Source organism: Phymastichus coffea, unplaced genomic scaffold (assembly GCF_024137745.1).
Source record: "Phymastichus coffea isolate CEN01 unplaced genomic scaffold, Cenicafe_Pcof_1.1 PCOF00094, whole genome shotgun sequence".
Lineage (NCBI taxonomy): Eukaryota > Metazoa > Arthropoda > Insecta > Hymenoptera > Eulophidae > Phymastichus > Phymastichus coffea.
The window spans coordinates 679,279-700,064 of record NW_026706905.1 but is presented as its reverse complement, the minus strand read 5'-3'; the positions used below and the strand labels follow the sequence as shown (position 1 = coordinate 700,064).

General features: G+C 40.4%; 1 protein-coding gene across 1 annotated transcript; it reads right to left on the bottom strand.

The window, feature by feature from the left end:
• Nucleotides 1–1,427: 1,427 nt before the first annotated feature.
• LOC131669523 (uncharacterized) lies at nucleotides 1,428–16,904 on the bottom strand. The gene is made up of 3 exons (XM_058944446.1): nucleotides 16,768–16,904; nucleotides 13,239–16,694; nucleotides 1,428–5,526 (listed from the first exon to the last, which is right to left on the bottom strand). The coding sequence occupies exons 2-3, from the start codon at nucleotides 16,580–16,582 to the stop codon at nucleotides 5,394–5,396; spliced, it is 3,477 nt and encodes a 1,158-aa protein (XP_058800429.1). The 5' UTR covers nucleotides 16,583–16,694; nucleotides 16,768–16,904; the 3' UTR covers nucleotides 1,428–5,393.
• Between the last annotated feature and the right edge of the window lie 3,882 nt (nucleotides 16,905–20,786).

Genomic DNA, 20,786 nt, shown 5'->3' with positions numbered 1-20,786 from the left:
TTTTTTTGTTTGAAAGAGCTTTCGGTCTTATTAATTTTAAAAAAGTAAACTTGGTAAAGCAATGACAGATTGCTTAATTATTTAGATGATTTTTAGAACAGATAGCTCAAAGCTCTATCTACTTTATTAACATGAAAGAAATTGGGATGATGGTCAGACAATTACCGTAAATGATTTGGAGTTACTTCTCGATGATAAAGTTTTGCAAAATTATTGAAGTAAATGAATCGAAACTTGATTCATTTGATCTTCGGACAAAGAAGTTCACACGGTAGAAGTATAACCAGTCAGTGGTATCTTGACTCGTTTGACTCAAAAATTAATTAATAACAAAAATGTTCAAAATCTAGAAAAATTTTCAACGGGAACAGAACGCAGAATTTCAATCCAAATAGTTACATTGTTCGTAATAGAATGGAAAAAGGCTATGGTGGTAATAGCTCTACCATCATCAATTTTAAAATAGTGAACTGATATTGCGTGAAACCACAACATCGGAAGGCGAAAGACTAATTAGCGAACACTTAACTATACGCATAATAACATTTGAGTAGGGTTGGTTTAGTCTTTGATTTATTCAAATGATCAGTTGTTCAATTTTAAGTTGGATAAGTTGGATAATAGTTGGTTTTGTTTTAAAAACAAACTCAATGTTTTTTCATCGTTGCATAGCAACAAATCCATAAAAAGTAAAAGTTAATTTTTAGTGTATAATAGTTCAGTTCGACATTTATTCTCAGCTAGAACATTCGTAAAAGTTACTGTAAAAAAATTTAATCTCCAGAAGACCCATTCATATTATCGAGGTGATTTCAATGTGATTCAATCAGTCAATGTGTTATCTTAATAAAATATACGTGTGTTGTTAACTTATTTAAATATACTTTTGTGCTTACCCTCATCGAATACGATGGTTTGGTTGCTGCTGAACAATACAATAGTCATATTTTTATGACCTTCTCGACATATAATTCAATCTCACAACAAGAGAAAACTACGATCGATTTCAGCGGTGCACAAAGAAATGAAAGTGATGTGTACTTTTGAGAAGAGCCGCCAAACATGTATTTTCGTGGTCGAAATAGCACACATACTTTCAAAATTCTTGCACTTTTCAAAGCTGGATTCTCCGACTATCCATTGGCTTAACCGAGGGCTTTCTCATCAAAATAACGACAATTCGAGGGTGCATGTGTAATTTCGACCTCGGGTTCGGATTCAGAGCGTCAAAAGACGTATATATGTAAATAGATAGATCTTATGAAAAGTACACACACAAGCCGGGTATTCTGAATAAAAACGACTGATTGCATACATAATTTTTAAGTTAATATTGTTCTCATGGAATATACTATATAGCTGATTAATAAATTAATTTAAAGCGTCAGACTGTCACATTTTTGTTCTGTATGAAAAATTGTGATATTTTTTCTTAATTTCAGAACGACGAATTTGAAGAAACACGTCATCATACTATAAGCTTGCAATGTGTTTTGGCCTATTTACGCCGCAATATTTGCGCGCGTGATCGCCAATCCCACCAACTAATTGTAAGTATAAAATATAAAAATACACGCATATTTTGCTTATCGTTTTGCAAAGTAAAAGACGATTATTGATTACAATGGCAACATATATACGTAAATTGATTGATGATAAACATATAATTTTGCAATACATAGTAAACTGGTAAAGTTTAATTTATTTATTTATATTTATTTCATGTATTTACATATCATGTCATTTCTTATAATCAATGTTAATATACCAATAAAATATTTCATTTTCGTAACCTAATAGAATCTAAAGACTAAACAGTCAAGTTTGATCCAAACTTTCTTACTTTTCACCATCTTACTCAAAGTCTGTATATTATTTGTATTGCACACAATATTTCCATATTTAATCAATTTTTCATACAATGAGGAAACAAGTTAATTTGATAACTTTTAATAATTCAAAAGCTAAAAACTGTAAAAGAAAATAATGATTGAATTTCCTTACAATGAAAATTTTGCTGCTGAAAATTTTCTTGTACAAACGTAATGAAATGGTATAAATAGAAATCATATATTTATATCTATGATGACTAATACATATAAGTATATTTTTAATATGCTAGTTCAGTATATTTTTGATATTTTTTATATTATTACGGATTTGCGTGTACTTTCAGTATACACATGAGCGCAACAATATAAATGGAATTGAAATGTTAACATTTCATATTTACTTCGACGTTTTCTACACTTTTTATCAATAGTGCATTGATAACGTTGATTTTGAAGAATTTCATAACTACATTTTTTTGATTACGTGTATTTCAGAATATGAACAGTTATACTCACTGTTAATATATTTCTTTTAAGAAATGCACATTGTAACGGTGAAGTAATCGTAATTGCATAATTCATTATCGGATTGAATAAAATAAAAACATTCGAAATAATTCTTCTTCTTGCTCCATCTTGAAATTGCGTTAATAATGGGAATCAAATCGAAATTCATGAATGATACCTCATTATATTTATTTAAAATAATTCTCTTGAAGAAAATGTTCAAAGTCCTAATTAAAATTTGTATCGATGAAAATCATTAGAGAAACGGAACTAAAGTAATAAAGTATTGACCATCACTGTAGAAAAATATAAATTATTACTTGTACGTATACAGCACAGATTTGAAAAATAAATAGTTAATGTTTCATCAATTACCGTAGAAAAATTATTTTGCCGTACTATTTACCACATGCAATAGAATTTGCATCATGCGGTTTGTAATTGTATTGATTAGATTCCACAACTTTTTTATGCTGTATTCTGTATACGAGTGACTAATTCTGCCTAGAAAAACATCATTATTGACAGATGTCCTTTTTTTATTTTTATCTCGCTCACATTTGTTCTCATTTGGTCATATTCCGAGTTCTCTTGTAAAAAGCCTTTTTCATTGTAAGTTAATATACCTAATTAAGTATACCTAATTTTCTTATCTCTCCATTGCACACTACATGCATACTTATTTTATTTCTTTCGTGTTAAAATCGCACCACTGTTATAACGTTCATTCTCAATCCTTACGAAGTATAGTTACACATTAACTAGATTGAAAAACATTTCCAGCTAGAATTAGTTACACATGACTCTGTACATATTTGCGATATTCGTCACACAGACATACTACTATATTAGTTCACATTTGGTAATGCATTCATGATATACTTAATGATTAGGTTATTTGTGAGCGCTGACGTCACATTGGTTAGCCGCAAAAAACATAATAAGTATAAAGAAATAGACAGTATTACATTTATGAGTCGTAATTTTATTGAGCATTAGTATATTTCAAAACAACTATTAACACGAGAGCGTCGATGTAAAACAAAAGTTATTCATAATGCACCGATCTAAACGCGAAATACTTAAACCGTGTAACGATCAAAAATAAAAATAACCAATTGAGTTTATATTTAGTTTTCTATTGTTTTCGATTTTAGTATATATTTCTCTTTGCGTTGATCACCATACTTGGTCAATTTATTTTTCGAAAGTCCACTTAGAAGTAAACAACTAAATAATTTATTAGCATTGAAAAAATGGAATATATCTCATCTAATTGCTGCTACGAACTCTAAAGAAAATCTTACGAGATGTCTATTTTTGATTTGTCTCAATTACGTTAGACGTGAATCCTGATCGAAATGTTTACTCGAATTTGTCCGGTTTTCAATGAATCAACTCAGCTTTAATTGTACAATTAATAGCACCTACGTCCTTAAGAATGTCTTATTCGATAATATTCCTATCTCGCTCCGTTTCAAGTAATATTTGATTTTACAACTATGAACTACGTAAGATGTAGGTACATCTGAACAAATGCCTTCAACAGTTTGTTGACTCATTGACCCAATGTCACACACATCTTGAATATTTTTCTACCAAAAATAATAACAATAGTTGGACATGTAGTGAGCTATACATGCAGTGAATTGCAACGTATCGCAGTGAAGCAAACAGTGCGCAAGGAACGAGAACGCATATTTGGTTAACGCCTTATCTACTGGCGCTCGTTCGTAGCCATCATTGTATGCAAACGATCGCACAAAAGTCTTGACAGACAAAGACATGGAAATAAAAGTAGCTCAGGCATGTTCACAATATATCATTTCATTCCGAAGCAGTCGCGCTCGTTCCGATGGAAACTGACAATACGCGACGCTGCTTTTCCTTCTTGCAATGTAAATCCTTTCTCTTTTCTCTATTAAGAGTGTGCCCATTTCATTGCCATATGGAACTCGATGACTTATCTCCCCTCGATTATAACGTAATTGTAGAACAATTACTATTGGCATTGGAATACTGAATAAATATTTACATACATGTTTTTCTATTGTTAAATACTATCGTGAAATTATACAAATCAGAACTTATCCTATTGATTGCGTTCGAACTTTCAACAAAACTATTAAAATACATTTAAATAAAGTCCAATCATCGGCATTTTTTCTGTAGGCTAATTAAAAAAAATCTTCATGTTCATCTCGATATATCTTCTAGTTGATAAAAATGTTAGTTTCTCTTAAAAATCGTAATTATACATATCTGATAATTATTCACATTTACTTATGTAATTAACATAAAATTTACAAATCACTTAAATTCTAGTGAGAAGCGCATAACATCGATCGAAAATCTTACGTGCCTACTTTAATACGCTTTGAACAGTCTTTTATCTTTCTTTCTACCTCGTTTTCAAATAGTATAAATGTAAATATCACGAAGCCATTAATAATATGCTGACGGTGTTGACGTAGATGAACGATCTGATGGAAAAAACGTAATAAATGTTTGTACGGTAAGCTAGCAATTTTTGGAAATTAATTCCCTTCTTGCTGTGATGTTTACGGTGGCAAGCAGTACCCAATAGAATACGCGCAAATAAATTGCAGGCACATAAATTTGGAAAAATCAACTGCAATGCGAATGGCCACTGCAATTGGCTGGCAGCAAGCTATCCGGAGGTCAATGATAATCCGAAAAACAATGAAAAAATGAGTAACGCACAGTGTAAGAGCGTCACTGACGTTAATAAAATCGTTGGCGCTTTAGAGTGCGCAAGCTGCAAGTACTGCAAATCGATCGGCTATTTTCTCTTCATCTCTTAGACTCGTTGAACTTTACCCTGGAACTATTCACCGTGCGAGAAACTTTTCGCTGGCTCCGACGCAGTGTGGTTAATGCCGTGTCTGTCGAAGAACCGAAAATACGAGCTTTCTCAACGTGAGCAACTTTGCTTATTTTTTGAAGCTGCACCAATGCTACTCTAAGGCTGCTTTCGTTGGTGACCTGGGAATAGGAGAACCGCTGTCAGGACCTGAGTCGAGACCGTGCTGGTCAGGAAGTTAACGTCGTTCTGTGCCAAGAAGCTTGATGCGGCTTTTGCTCCGGAGATTGCTGCTGTCGCTGCTGCTGCTGCTGCTGGTGCTGCTGCTGGTGCTGCTGCTGCTGCTGCTGTCGTTGTTTTTGACTGAAACAAATAGCAACTGGTTTATTGTCGATGCCATCGGTAAATATTTTCTATTGATATTACATGTCCTGATGAGCATACATTGATCAGTGACTATTTCGATCGCTCCGAAGAGTATCTTTATCGATTGACCCGAGACTCGGCTCGATTTGACGCAATCATATGCAAGCTTATTGATCAAGGGATGTACTTGATGAGTCATCGTTGATGACCGAAGAAACAATGGAAAATCAATGAAAGCATATCGGAGTAGGAGAGCGACAGGCGAAATCATGATTTAATGTTGTGTCGGAAGCAAGTAAATAGAGAATGGCATATTGGGGTGGAGGCAGATTTGGGCAAGGTCCAATGTGGCATCCACGCAGACACGTGCACAGGCGCACACGTACGGGCATGCCGAGCGGCAAGCAGCGAAAGCTCGGCTCTCCGGCGTATCTGGCGTACACGTACGCGGGATGCTATAGCTCGCGAGAGGGAGGAGCGGCCGCGCAGGCCGGTGCGCGGGATCGATCGAGGTGTTTCCTGCTCTTGCGCACAACTCATCTTTTAGTCGTCGTGGTCGACGCCGCTGCAACTGCACGCGCCTGCAGCCAACGGCTCTCGTCGAGCGCGCTCATCGCCATGCGCGCCTGTTTTCCTTCTGGCTTTTCAATCGAGAGCAGACTTGGCCCGCGGAGCGCTGCTCCAGTTACGCGTCTCGCCGGCGTTTGCCAACTGGCGCGCTCGCGCCAAACGGAGTCGCTGGCGATAAGACGCCGGCGAGCCGTGCGGGCTCTGTCCCTCGGTATTCTCACTGCCGTGCGCAGAGGCTACCCGAGAGCGACGTTGAAAGTCGAGACTGGGCCGCCTGCCCGGAGAGCGTATAAGCGCGATAGATAGCGCGTGTATAGAGCCGGCGAATATATCGATCGGCCGACTCTGCGTTCTCAAGCTAAAACGAAAGCTCTGCGGACGTAGCCATTCGCCAGCGGCGGCAGCTCGTGCCTTATCGACACTGCGCGTCCCGAGATTCGCTCGGGATCGTCGCTGCGTGCACTCGTTCGTCCATCCGCTCGCTCGCTCGCTCGCTCGTTCGTTCAACCTGCAGCAATGCATTCCGACGATCGGAGCGCGCTCCCCTCGCGCTTTTACCCAGCCAACTGGCGACACGCAGCTATTGCCCGCGAACGCTTGGATTTGCTTTAGGGGCTCGACCCTAACCCTCCCACGCCGCGCATATATATAGCCAGGGGGACAGCGACTTCCAAATCCCCGGCCGACCCCCCCCCCCTCCCGCCCACGCCCCGCTCGCCCAAAGATCACATTAACTCTTTATAACTCGCGCACAAGTGCGCCCGTGTTCTCTTGCTTATTATTGTTGGCATTCGACAAGGGCACCATCTCGGCAGATTCCCCGCGCCGAAAGCATGTGCCAGTAACTAACATTTACCTTTTCAATCAAAAAGATACGGCGATTCGGCCCCCTCCGAGAGCTAGCTCCTAATAACAAGGCATTACCCGAATTTTGGCCTCGGCTACAGCTGTCGAGATATAACGATTCTCGCTTTCGCGTTCGCTAGCGCCACTGCAGCGTACTTCCTTTCGCGAGCGCCAGAGGCTTCCTTCGTGCGCACACTGATAAACGAATCGCGGGCGCGTTCTCCAGTGACGCGCCGTATCGTTGCGGTCAACTTTAGGGGAATTACGAGATGCCGTTAAATTAATCCTCTTCTGGCTTGTGTGGTCAAATTTCAAAATTCTCTTCTCGTCCGCCTCGTCGCAATAGTTTTGAATACGAGAAACGCTGTCCTAGACTTTTGGATTTTATAAATATCGTCAGCGAGCCGGCAAACTTAACTGTTACACGGATTTTTCTCAAAATTCCTTCGATCGCAATCATAATTTTACGTCACATTAGTCGAATCGTGCATCGAAACTGCTTTCTTACCGGATATCCGCGCCAGAATTTCTGTTTGTTTGCCCTACAACATATTTAAATTTCGAGACAATGTTTTTTTATGTTACCGGGGAACATCCTTTAGTTTTTACAAGTGAGTAGCGAAAACATGGTAGCATTACAGTAGATTCTAAATGCGCATGCCTCAAGCGATTGCTCTTTGTGAGTTTCGTTGACTTCGCGGAAATGTTGTTTAAACAAATAGTTTACAGAATACAGTTGTTCCCAATAAATTTGTTAGATGTTTGCCACGTAAGGCGACGCTTCACGACTGCGGTATTACATTTTTCATACGTTATCGACTTTTTTTTATGCAGTACAGCTATACAGTTAGCTTAAACTTGAGAACATTGAGAAAATGCTAGAATAGAACAATTCATTCCTGAGAATAAAATGATCGACAGATAAACGGATCAGCGAAACGAAGCTAACAATATCGTGGTATTTGATTGGATTGGGGAAATCTCGTTGTTTGAAAAGGTTCTGTTGTGTTTATTAAGATATTTATTGATACTTAATAAATCGTAGAAAAATAAAAACTACGAAGAAACGCGGAGAATCGTATGTGAACGATTGAGACGACATTTTCACTATTTCATGATTATTTAAGCGATTCCACGAAGCCCGTTGTGATTTCATGCGCAGAGCTTATGTGTGGTTTACGTAAAAGCTACCTTGCGCGATCAATAATAGCGTAAAGTGTATATTCTAAGTATGCAGATGCGAAAACGATAAACAAATAAGAATAAGCTAAGTGTAGCGCTACGTTGTATCGAATGTCGATTTACAATCATTTTTTATCCATTCAAAGTTCAGTTGAGCTGTCCTTAGATGTAACCTAAAACATCGTCGAATAGCGCATCCTCTTGCAGAAAAATATCGAATTCTATAAATATATTTCCGATATTGCACTAACGATATTGCAACTGTCTATTTCATTTCATGTTTTTCTTCTATTAGTATTAGCTGCTATTGCAGTTACATAAAATAAAAGGCATTCTGGAATTTAAGTTTCTCAAAGTGATATTAGTTGTGAATAGACGATAAAAAGCTATTTTTCATCTGGTATATATTAGATTTGATCTAATCTGAAAATAATATTCAAACAAACGAATTAATAAAATTAAATAATTCTTACAGTAGTTATTAATGCCTTAATTAATTAATGTATTAATTATTTTTCTTCTGTTCAACAACTTAACCTCTGTTCATTTTAATAAACAGTATTGACAAGTCTAAAAATCGGAATTAATTTATTTGAAGAAATAGTATGAAATGCGAATTTAACAAAATGGTACGTTAAATTTCAATGTGGCTCCCAGCTTTTATTCAAAACAGTGTATTGTAATTTGAAATTTGAAAGTGAGCACGTATGTAAACTTTGTGGAGATAGACATAATGAAAAGATATTCATATTAATGGTATTTTAGTTTGTTTCGTTAATAAGTCAATATTTGATGAATTAATTGTCATACTTTTCATGACTCTGAGACTGATGTTTTTCATTTTAATGATTTTTCATGCAGACTTGACATAGTCAAAACAAGCTTAAGACACTCTCTTCACTTTGATCGCGATCATAAATATAAATGTTAGTGTTGATTTTTCTACTTATGTCTTGGAGACTTTACCGTCGATCTGTTTTATATACTTGAAAACGGAAAGTTTTTGTAAAATCTGTCAGAAAAGACAAAAGGCAAGTGAAGGCAAAGCTTGGAAGCCTGCAATATTGAGTGAACAATAGAGCTTAAAACAAAGCATTAAGTGGGTATAATACACGAATTTACGTCCAAGTGTCTTTACGAATGCCAGTTATATTGAATGTAAGAATCTGCGCTGGTATTCTAAGCTTGCAGCCGCCTATGCAAAGACACTTTTGTTCTCGTTCAAGCATTTAAGTTTGAGAGGATTTGACGGCACTGTTTGCACACACAGATTGTACGTACAACTAATGCCAAAAATCAACATGATTATTAAAATTACGTTGTTTGTCTTAATTTTTCTTGTGAATAATCAGTATCGTAAAATTTTCGACGACATCGTAATGTATCCCGTAATAACGAGTATACACTTAAAAAATGGAACTTTCGTAAATACAGTGGAAAGGTTTATCCTATTGAAATTGTAGGGAAGGTGGTGAAAAATCCTGATAATTAAGTTGAATATGATCCACTTTCCGATTTAATCCATGTTCATATCCACCTGCCAACCCTTATAATGACTCCAACACGTTTTAAGCTCCGCCCGAGCAATACACCTAATGGTGGGTTATGTCCGGTGGAAAATAACCGAATAAATATATATTGCTCGAGCTGCTGCCACTCTGAGGACTATATACTGTTCTCATAATTATGCTTGACGTTGGACGTCGCTTTTTATTTAAATATTAATTATCTACGAGAAAAAATGATCGTAATTTCACGTTAACTCACGAATTAGAGGATTTAAGAGGTCGGTATTTGAATTTGCTTGAAAACAAGGAGGATATGATAAAAGGCTTCCTTTTTTTCTATGTACATCGCGTAAAACCGTGAACGTTTGCAAAGCACCTGAGAGCCAGTTGGAAATACATATACACACGTGTGTGCGCGCAATGATTTATGTACGCAGATGTTAGCGTAAGTAATGTGAATGACGAACAATTTACATGTGGAAGGTAGTTTTTATTGTAATACGTGTTCTCTGTTGGCTTCTAGTTTTTCTACTCGATCGTCTTGAAAGCCCAAACGTGCGGACGCGACTATGACGCTGTTCGTGGACGGTGGCGCCCAGCGTAGAGAGAAGTAAGTCCCAGTGCACGACTGCACGGCAAAACGAAAGAGCCATAGAGAATGAGCCAGAGTGAAAAAGAGATAGGACGTGAACAAACGTGCGCTTGTTCTCTTACTCTCTCCCACCTTTTTCTTTATCTCACTTCCTCTCCGCATACTCTTATTCTCGCTCGTGGATACGCTAGAAACTGGAAGATCTTGTTTAGCTGCTATCGTCTTTTTATTGCTCACAGCAGGCGCACTCAGAAATTCAATTTTCAACTATGCACGATCCACGCAATTTTTCTTCCAACTTCTTTTTTAACTCTTTTAATGTCTTCTTTCAACTCTCGCATCGCGTCGTCATTGTCAAATAGTTTGTACAAGCACGCGCTTGCGCAGTACTTGATTATTCTTTGGCAATGGTAGTGCTTCGAACGTGAATCTGAGAGTGCCTCTTACTCTTCGGCACAGCGCAACCGATGAACGCGTAAATTCTCGCTGCAGGCAAGAATAGACGACGAGGTATAATAATATTGCTCGGAAACAAGGGGGGGCACTACATTGGTAATGAGCTTGTAACGACGTCTGCTCAGAGAAAGAACATTAGAATGGCCTCTCCTCTATTGGCAAAACAATGCCTCTCTTAAATTTCAACTAAATACAATCCCTTCGCTGAACAGTTCATAATGCGCTTCGTCGACGGCTGTCTAATGCTGCTTAATACTTATCAATATAAAGCGAGTGCTTCACTGACGTACATCCGAAAAAAAGAAAAAAAAACATGCTGTTATCGCGCTTGCGTCATTTTATCTTATTAGTTTACAAAAGATTATTCAAACTGAACGTGCCGATAAAAAACAATGTTACTTGCCGTTCACGTTAATACATCCTTTATTTTTCATACAAAATTTATCTCGGTCATGCTCGCTAAAATTATAATGTAATCCTTTGTACAATGAGAATGATTGATCGCCGTGGAATGTAGAGCGTTCGAATGCGTTCACAACCGATCGTCCGAGGAGTCTCAGCTCGTCGCCTTTTATTTCCGAAATATTCGTGACATTCAGTCAAATTTACTCTATAAAATAACGCTACTAATACCCTCAATTTTTCGATAAATTTCTTCAATCAGGTACATGTGTATCTATAACTTTATGCGTTGAATCCAATTTCAAAGTTTCCTTAGCATATCGACGATTTTTATTTCTATATATCTCTTAGTCGGAAAGTTTTTTTTGAAAGCTGTCGGTCATTTTAGTTTGAACGTTGAAATTTTTATCTGTTTTCAAACCACATATTTATAATATAACACAAATAGTGTTGTACAATAAAAAACTGCCACCCACTTGCAAATTATGTGTTTGCAATCTATGATTGTTCTTGTAATGTTTACCCTCAATTTGTGGATAAGAATGTACACACTTAAATTGGTTTATTACAATAATGAATTATGATTTAACAATAAAAAATGAGCAATGTTGTTAATAATAACATTAATTGTTCTACTAACGTCTCATAATTTTATTTATATATTTTACCTTTCATCTACCAAAAACTAAGATGAAACTGCTTATTTTATTTTAGTCACGATGTAGTAGTGAAATTAATTAGAAACTGAGGAAAGTTAACGAGATTCTAACAATTTCACGGCTCCGCATTTAAAAGTTTCTTGACGTAATACTGTACAAATTATTACATGAAAATATAGAAAGCCCAGCTTTATGTATTCTTTAAATACGTAAAGAAAAAACTTGCTGATTCGCGAACACCTCGATAATTCATACTTTCACCATTGTCCCTCGCCGTTTAAATTATGGAGATTCAATTGCATAATAAACAGAAAAGGGTTTTAAGTTTCTCTGTTTAGTCTTTGGGTATTGATTGACGGAAAGAATTAAAATTTTTTTAAATACTTAATAGTTTTCGGTATAAAATGTTCACCAATTGCCTTTAGACAATTGATCGTATCGACTTGTATATCTATATGATAGTTTGGCTCGGATGAAATAAATTCTAATATTACGCAACGCCAAAGACAATCAGATGTGGTTAATGCAAAACATATACGATAGAATGAGCTGGAGCGGGACCAGACGACCCACTTCAGAGCCGTGCCAATGATCTGTCAAACCTATATAGTTTCAATCGGGCGTGTTTTCATTTATATTTTTAAACGTTTTCTTGTTTCTTTAAGATGAATTTATAAATGCAGATATTATAAACACACACATTTAATAAATTTAACAGTGTAGACAGATAGAAAAACATCTATTAATATGTACGATCACCGTCATAGTATACACTTTATTTAAACTTACATAATCACTCGATCATTACAGCTATTTTGATTTTGTACTATTCAAGATTCAGCTACTGTCGGTTGCCAATATCTATTGATAGTGCTACGTAAACGAGGCAATAAACCTTCACGAAAAAAATATTTTAGGAGTGCATACGTATATATACGCGAACGTTCGGTATTCTAAGGTGTGAAAGGCAATCCATGGCGTATGAAATTCTTGAAAAAAAAAAAAAAAAGAAAAACGGCGCATGCAGTCTTCTTTGCCTGGCTGCGAAAAATGAATATTTCATCAATAGTTCGTAGGAAATATTCGTAGGCTGTGATGTATCGCACTATTTTTATTGCGATAATTCAAAATGTCATTTTTACATGTTAAAATAATAAAACATTTAAATTAAAATATAATGCGCACAATATTGTTTTGTTTTTAATTTATAACCTTATTACGGAAAGCAGTAAGAATTCAAGCTTGTCATTCCATCCACATTGCAGTGAAATTTTATGGCGAGTTTTGAAAATTGTACGGATAAAACGCTTTCACGATTTATTAAAAAGAAAAATTAATAGTTCGATAGGTCGAAATTTCTCGCAATGGCAATGTATAAAATACAGCAACAATCGAAAATAGATCGAGATTGTTATTGATCAATGCTGGAGTATTAATTTGAAAGTTTATATAAAAATATTAAATCGAATTATATGAAAAGAATTCAAACTTTACCTTCCAAATAATGGATGCCAAAGTTGTAAATCATCTGGAGAGCTAGCCGTTGATGAGACTTCCGACTCTTGCTTAAGAAGTCCACTTCGTACCCTCAAAAGTGGTGGCTTTGGGCCCGGTTTTTGATTATTGGAAAGATCCATTGGAGCGGGCATCAGCTTTCCAATAGGTTTGACACTCAGTTTTGGTCGGTATTTCTCAGCAGTACTCTGGTCTTTCACAACATCATCCTTACTTTCATCCGTCGAACTTAATATCGGTTGATGAGTTTGGTAAGGCTTTCTGAAAGAAGCTTCTCCATGATCAAGCACATGCTGAAGATGTGCTAGAGAAATAACCAAGAGATCCGGGTCTGTTAATAATTCCGGCCTTGTTAGCGCTTCTGGTAATCGCAATTCTGGCCTCGTGGCTAGTAAATTTGGTATTTCCGTAAGAGGCGTACTTGCTATCAAAGGTAGATAATCCCTTGGAACTAATAATGGATCTGGGATCAAATGCCCAGAAGTCCTCAACAGTTCACGTAATTGATTCGCAGGATTTAAGAATACCACGGGATTGATTTCCAGTTCTTTGATTTTGGATTTCTCAATATAGTCTGTATCGTCTATATATGGCTTCGTAGAGAAATTATTATTGTTATTTCGTGTTCTTTTACGAGCGATGCCCGGATCTGCGGATTGAGGACGCTTGGAAAAAACACAATCGGATGCAACAGAGACGAATTCTCCTGGCTCTTCATAGAATATTCGATTTTCTTGTTTGCTGCTTGTTAATTTTGGCCTGTGTTCTTGTAAAATTGGCTTCTCCTGTCCTGGCTTGACATCTTTCTCAACTTTTATCGATACCTCATAAGCAGAATTCATTTCTGAATCGTTGGCAAGACCAAGCTCTCTGTCTATTTCTTTAGCCCCTGCACTCTTTAGATTGTCATTTGAAATAGACAAGATACTCGTAAGAGTCAAATCATTCTTAGCGTCATCGGAACAACTAACTGAACAGGGAGGGCTTGGCAATAATCGTTCCAAGTAAACCGATGAAGATCTTCTATGAGGTGACATGGACGAAGGTAAACCACTAGGCTGCGGTGATACTTGACAACAAAACTCACTCACCATTTGTTTATCAGATTTATCATATGTTTGATATTTTGGCTGAACTGACAACTTAGCTTGAGCTTCACTGCATTTGTTTTGATTTAACGGTGATTTTTTTATTGCAATTTTGGTAGAGTCAACCACACTTTCTTTGCTAACTTCGTTTATGTAAGTCACACGGTCGTTCTCCCTGAGAATAAAGTTTTTATTGATGTTATCGTTATTGTTGTTATAATTTTCGTTGTCACTGTGGGATTTGTCATGTTTTTTGATTCGAGCTTTGTAATATTCAACTTCAGTTGTCTCACTAGATCGTGAATCGTACAAATCTTCATGTTTTGAGAAGTTCACTGTACTTTCCGGAGAATCTACGCGGCTTTTCGAATCAGGAGATATGATTTCGGCTACATTACAACTTAAATTACCATGGTGAGATTCTTCATTGTCAATTAGTTCAGTTTGTGAGTCTGGTAAAGTACTCATGGGAACTGTATTTTTTGCTGACGTTTCATCTTTTTCCTGATCCACCAACGACACAGTTATATCTGGCTTGTTCTTTAATATAGCTAAGCTTTTTGAATTTTCAATAATGTCTTTTTTAAAGTGATTTTTTTCGTCGTTCCCTTGCACCACTAAAGACGTCGAACAGTCAGTAGTAGTTACATTCTGCACATCAGATTTGTCATCTATTTGGAACTCGAATTGTTGATAAACTTTCGGCTGAAGCTTGGATACTTCTACCGATGAAATGTCTGATGTGCTATCAAATTTCTTCTGGAAACTTATTGATTTTTCTAATCTTTCAATGGTTTCATCCAAACTTCTACTTCCGGGGCGCGATTTTCTTTTATCTTGAAATGTATTTTGTATCTCTGAAGTTGAGTGTCGACTATCACATCCTTTGAATGATTTAGTCACATTGTCGCTCCTCTTATTAACATCTATAGAGACTCCTAGCTTTGTACAATTTCTAGGTAGCTCATTATTTTCAATCAAATTGAATTTTGTTTTATCAATATCGATTGGAATGTGATTTGCGTCGAGTTTATTCAATATTTCTTGTAAATCCTCATTATTTATAATAGCTTCATCGACGTCAATAACGACCGGAGGCTCATTGCTCGCATGCCTGTTACTTTTTGCGACGCCATTGTACTGGATTTTATCAATGTTTTTGCTTTCTTCTGCTTCGACTTGGAATAGTTCAGTTTTGACGCCGCGAAGCATTTTTTTCGTTGGCAATAATGGGAAATGCAATTGTTCTAGAACCACTCTCGGCTGAAAATGTCGACTTTTCTGTATGACTTTGAAATTACTTCGTTTAGCATCGTCGTCGATCGAAGCAACACTTTTCTCGGAGCTATCCAAACAACTTTTAGAATCTCTTTTCACGGCCAAAGCAGAATCTCCCGAATCAGCTGTTTCACGAGTATTACGTGATTTCGACATCGTCGGGTTCTCCTCTTTGATTTTCAGCTTGTCGGCATTGTTTATACGATCGGCGTGAGTCGCCTCTTTATCCAGACGAATTTTTTTCCGTTTCTTGTTTTTGTCGTATTTCTTGCGCTTCTTCATTTTCCAGTTTACCGTCATCGCAATCTCGTCGCTAGCGTCCTCTTGCTCCAAGTCGCTCTTTCGCCTTTTATTCTTGGTGCAGCCGGCGTGCTTTTTGCGCTTCCGCTTGATTTTCTCGTGGTCGTCCTTGACCTCGGAAAGCCGGCCAGCGTAGACGGCCGCAGCGTTCTCGATTCGGTCCTTCTTGATGTGCCTCATCGTCGGCGCTTTCCTCGACGAATTCTCTTTCTCCTCATTGCGAGAGGCGACGAGGGAGGCGGCCTGCCCGTTGGGCTGCTCCTCGGCCACGGATTCCGGGGAGTAGGTGGTGAGGACCGTGCGAGGTATCGAGCGCCATCCTTGAGCGGTTTTCGTCAGCTTGATTCGATTTCGCTTGTCGTAGTCCTCGCATCTGACCTCGACTATCCGCTGCTCGCGTTGCGCGGCCCACAGGAATATCGGATTGACTTTCGGCCGGCTCTCCGCCGACTCGGCTTTGCCCGCGTCCAAGCAGCCCCGTGGCAGAGGCCGCTCGGCGGCGGCAGGTCCGTCCTCGCTGCTCTCGGCGGGACTCGCCTGCTCGGACTCGTCGTCGCGTCTCTTGCACTTGTCGTGCGGGTGCTGATGATGACGGTGATGGTGGTGGTGACGTCTGAGACGGTGGGGCACTATGCCCCGTGTAGGGGCCGAGCTCATCACTCCATCCAAAGCGCAGTGAATGCTGCAGCGATCCGGATTTCAGAACGTACGATTTTATCTAATGCGGGCTCGCTCGTCCGGCGTCGCTTTCATTATGCCTTGAAAAATTCTGCAACACAGCGTAGGCAGTTGCGACAGATCAGCACTCGGCGTGTTGCATTGCGCCGCTATTTATCACCTACCTCTTTGTACTTGGTCGCCTTCGGAAACGTGGCAGCTTTCAAAGTCGTCAACATGTCGAATCGATTCGCAAAGGTCATCGACCCCGCGTGGTCTAGCGTTGCTCAATGCTACACGACGCTCAGCCGGCGATATTGAGCAACGATTGGGCGCGTTGCTCGTGGCCGGAGAACGCAGATGACAGTTTGCGCGACTTGGCGGCCGAGCGAGCAGCAACGAGCAGCAACGAGCAGCAACGAGCAGCAACGGGCAGCAACGGGCAGCCACGGGCAGTCACGGGCAGCCACGGGCAGCAACGAGCTACGAGCGTCAAAGAGCAGCAACGAGCAGCAACGAGCAGCAACGAGCAGCAACGGGCAGCAACGGGCAGCGACGGACAGCAACGAGTCCGCCGAGGCGCAGCGCAGCTCGAGCGGCCGCGATCGATCGTCGAAGGGCCAGTGGCGAGGCGTTTCAGCTCAGCTGACGTCCGGCTCTGCTCCAAGCCCGCGGCCAAGGCGGCCGAGGCGGCCGAGGCGGTCAAGGCGGTCGAGCGGGCAGGCAGGCCGATCCGAGGGCGCCCGGAGCGGCGCCAAGCGCGCACTCGCCGCGACTCGCGTGGAGCCGAGCTGACAGGCCCGAGCGTCGGAGCCGGCGGCACTGTCAACGCCCGCAGAACCGTGGCGGGGCCGCGGCACCGGCAGCGGCACCAGAACACTCGACGCGGAGCGTGCACGCACACTGGCAGCCGCGCCGCGAGAGAGAGAGAGGGAGAGCGCGCGCGCAGCCGCAGGCCTCGATGATAATTCGGGTGCCGCCAGTGGCGCACGCAGAGCTGCACGGCATGTATTGTCGTCGCGTCGGCCGCGCTGACATAACCAGCGGACACTGTCGCGGCCAGCTCACTCGGCGAGCGCGCAGCCGCTGTGAGGTCGCACGGGCGGCGCCGAGGGTTGCGCGCGCGCGCGGAGCCAGTGCCTGGTGGGTACTGCCAGCTCGCCGCCGCTTCCGCGGCCGTCGAACGTCGCGGCAGCGAGTCTCGCTAGCCGCGTACGTGCACGCCGCCCCCGCGCCTCCGCCCCACCACCGCCGTCGCCGCCGACCCCCTCCTGCCGCCGACTCACCTCGACGACCCCTCTCTCGCTCTGCCGCTCTCTCGCTCTCTCGCTCTCTCGCTCCGCACTCCGCGCACTCCGCGGCTCGTGCTAGCTTCCTCGCAGTCGCGGCCTCCACGCGCGCGCCGCTCTCTCGTCCGTCGTCTCCGCTGCGCGCGAGTCGCGACGCACCCTACGGCGAGCGGCCCGTCGCTGCTAACACCAGCTCTCCGCGTGTGCACCAGCACGCAAACTCGTCTCGGCCGCAGTTGCGCGCGCGCTCCCCCTTTTCGCCGCGCGAACCCGGCTCGCTTTCCGAAAAAGCTCACGGCACCGCACGTGTCCCACTCAGCCAACTCGTACCTTCGAATTATATGCTTTTCAAGCTGTAATCAGGCGAAAGTCATCTCGGCGCGACTGTAACGCCTCTGCCCTTTCGAAACCGTTCATTTGCAAAGTCGTCGAGGCCTCGAGAACATTATTAGAAACTCCAATGTCATCGGCTTTCGGATTTTGCCCATTACGATGATTATGCGATTGCCTGCCTGTTGCTTTGCCGCCTGCCAAATACAATTATAACGGACAACTCAGTTTTACGTATGCGCTCTAATGATGTCAACGTGAATCTGTCCACAGTTGCAACTGCTGCCTGCCCGTCGTTTTCTTGAGTAGCTGACTGTAAATAAAACCAGCAATCGACTGCATGCATTTTTGTCTAGGTCATGCTAAACGAACAAGCGGAACGTAATATGCGCGATGAAAAACGTACAACACCGCCTAATAAAACTCATCGGTGATTTATAGTTTCTCCAGCAAAGTCAGTTGTACGCCAACGATGAGTGCCCCAGGGCACAACCTTAAAATACTTTTATAATCTGTTGGAATTTATCTGAATGAAGAATACCTTACGTAAAGTTGCCAATTACGGATGAGAATAAGCACAGTGTTCACGAAAAAAATCACATTCAATACGACAGTACAGTGCATGCATAGGTGAAATATAAAATGATTACGTAATACTCGCTACTTTTATTCTACGCGAGACAATGCTAGGAAGAATGGTGCATTATTCGAAAGGTCATTAAGGTATGAATTTTTCGACGAAAAACTGAGTTAATGCATGCATAAACTTTTTTAACCTTCAAAAAAGATTCGATAAAGCCTCATTTATTAAAGAGCTCGTGTGTCAGTAGTCTGAACTGAAACAGAGAAGGTATATATATATTAAAATTTCGACCTCAATAAAACTTGAATGCATTGTTATTGTGCGTGACCGGCTATTTGTGTACATTTGGCTATTTTTAGCCCGCGCTTTGCGTCACTGATGCTTCGTACTGAAAAAATTTGAAAATCGAGCGGCAAATCGCAGGCGAAAGTATCGCGCGGAGACTTTTTCCAATACCGATTCACACTGAGCCCGTTTGCAACGATTTCCAGAGTCACACGAACACGCAATAATCTGCTCATCTTAACTGGTATTTTTTTCACAGCAAGTACTGGCAGGTACCTCGGCAAAAATGCTGTGAATATTATCGATCTGCATTTAATGTTCTTTTTCTACAATGTGATGGCTATAGTCACGAATTGCTATTTTTCTATGATTATACTCCATTATTACGGCGGCCAGTAGACAAGTGATTAGCAATCAATATCTGTACACGTGCATCTAATATACAAAATAAACTGTACTCTATTATTTCTTTTTTACAAAAACTTGCCTTTTTAATTAGTGTTTACTCACTAACAAATAAAATATACCATTATTAGCAACTTATATTTTGCCAATGTGCATCTCATAAGCGCAAACACGAGAAGAGGTGCGATTGTGAAGACTTAAAAATTATTTATGAATGGTTTACGAGAACGCAAAATAATCAAGATCGTATGAAAGATAGTTTCAATAGCGGAAGTTAAAAAATAACTTAACATAGTACGAGTATCACAAATAAATCAATAAAAACGCCTCGTTTTCGTAAGTATTAATTCCATCGAGACAGAATAAAACGCCTTCTTCGGAGCGTTTGATCGTGGGAATTGAATAATTAATGCACTCGACACAAGCACCTCCGATGACTAATGTCTTTGTAAAATCTTTGTAAAAACTTTATTACTAGAGAAAAATAGCGAAACGTTGCGAAGCCAGCAACAGAACGAACAGTGTTATGAATGTCGAAGGATCGTTTTGCTCTTAAAGCACGTGAATTCATTGTCAATTGAAATTGGACGAGGAAAAAGAAATAGGCCGAGCCGGAAAGCGTTTGCTAACAAAAGTAATAAAAAGCGTAAATAGTCAAAAAGGGGTTTAGCGAATTAGCGCGGGCTCTTATCGGAGAAACGGAAATTAACCATCAGTGAAAGAGCCGCTCCTCGTCAGCGTGGAAACTTCCGTTTTCGAAACTGTCAGCGACATCGTCCTCAGCGCGAGCACTACACGGCACGGCGTGCCTTTGTTGCTCCGACGCTCCTTTGCAACGCAGACGAGCTGGATATGCTGCTACCAGTCCCTTTTCATATCCCTTTTTCGCCCGTGTAAACTTGATAACTAGAAGGTTTACTTGCATACGTGTTGGTAGAAAGAGGGAGAGAGAGAGAGAGAGAGAGAGAGAAACGGCGACGGCGCGCTCGCGGCGGCCGCTTTTTAACACAGAAAGCGCCGCGTCGTGGTATCGTTCCGTACTTGGGACGACCTTGACTTCTTGCCCGCTGTACCCTTCACTGCAAGATACATCATTTGCGTCCATAGACCGTACTTCCCTTCGTTTTGTAGCCTTTTCATTTTTTCCTCGTTCACTGCCGCACTGTAAACTGCAATCCGTTATTGCTACTCCCTAGCCCTTTCTTTTATTCCAACTGGCCTACTGGAAACCACAAATTACACTCTCATCGATATAACATTCAGCCAATCAAGTTCAATCCTGCATAGTCACTCGCAGCGATCGTCCCTTTCG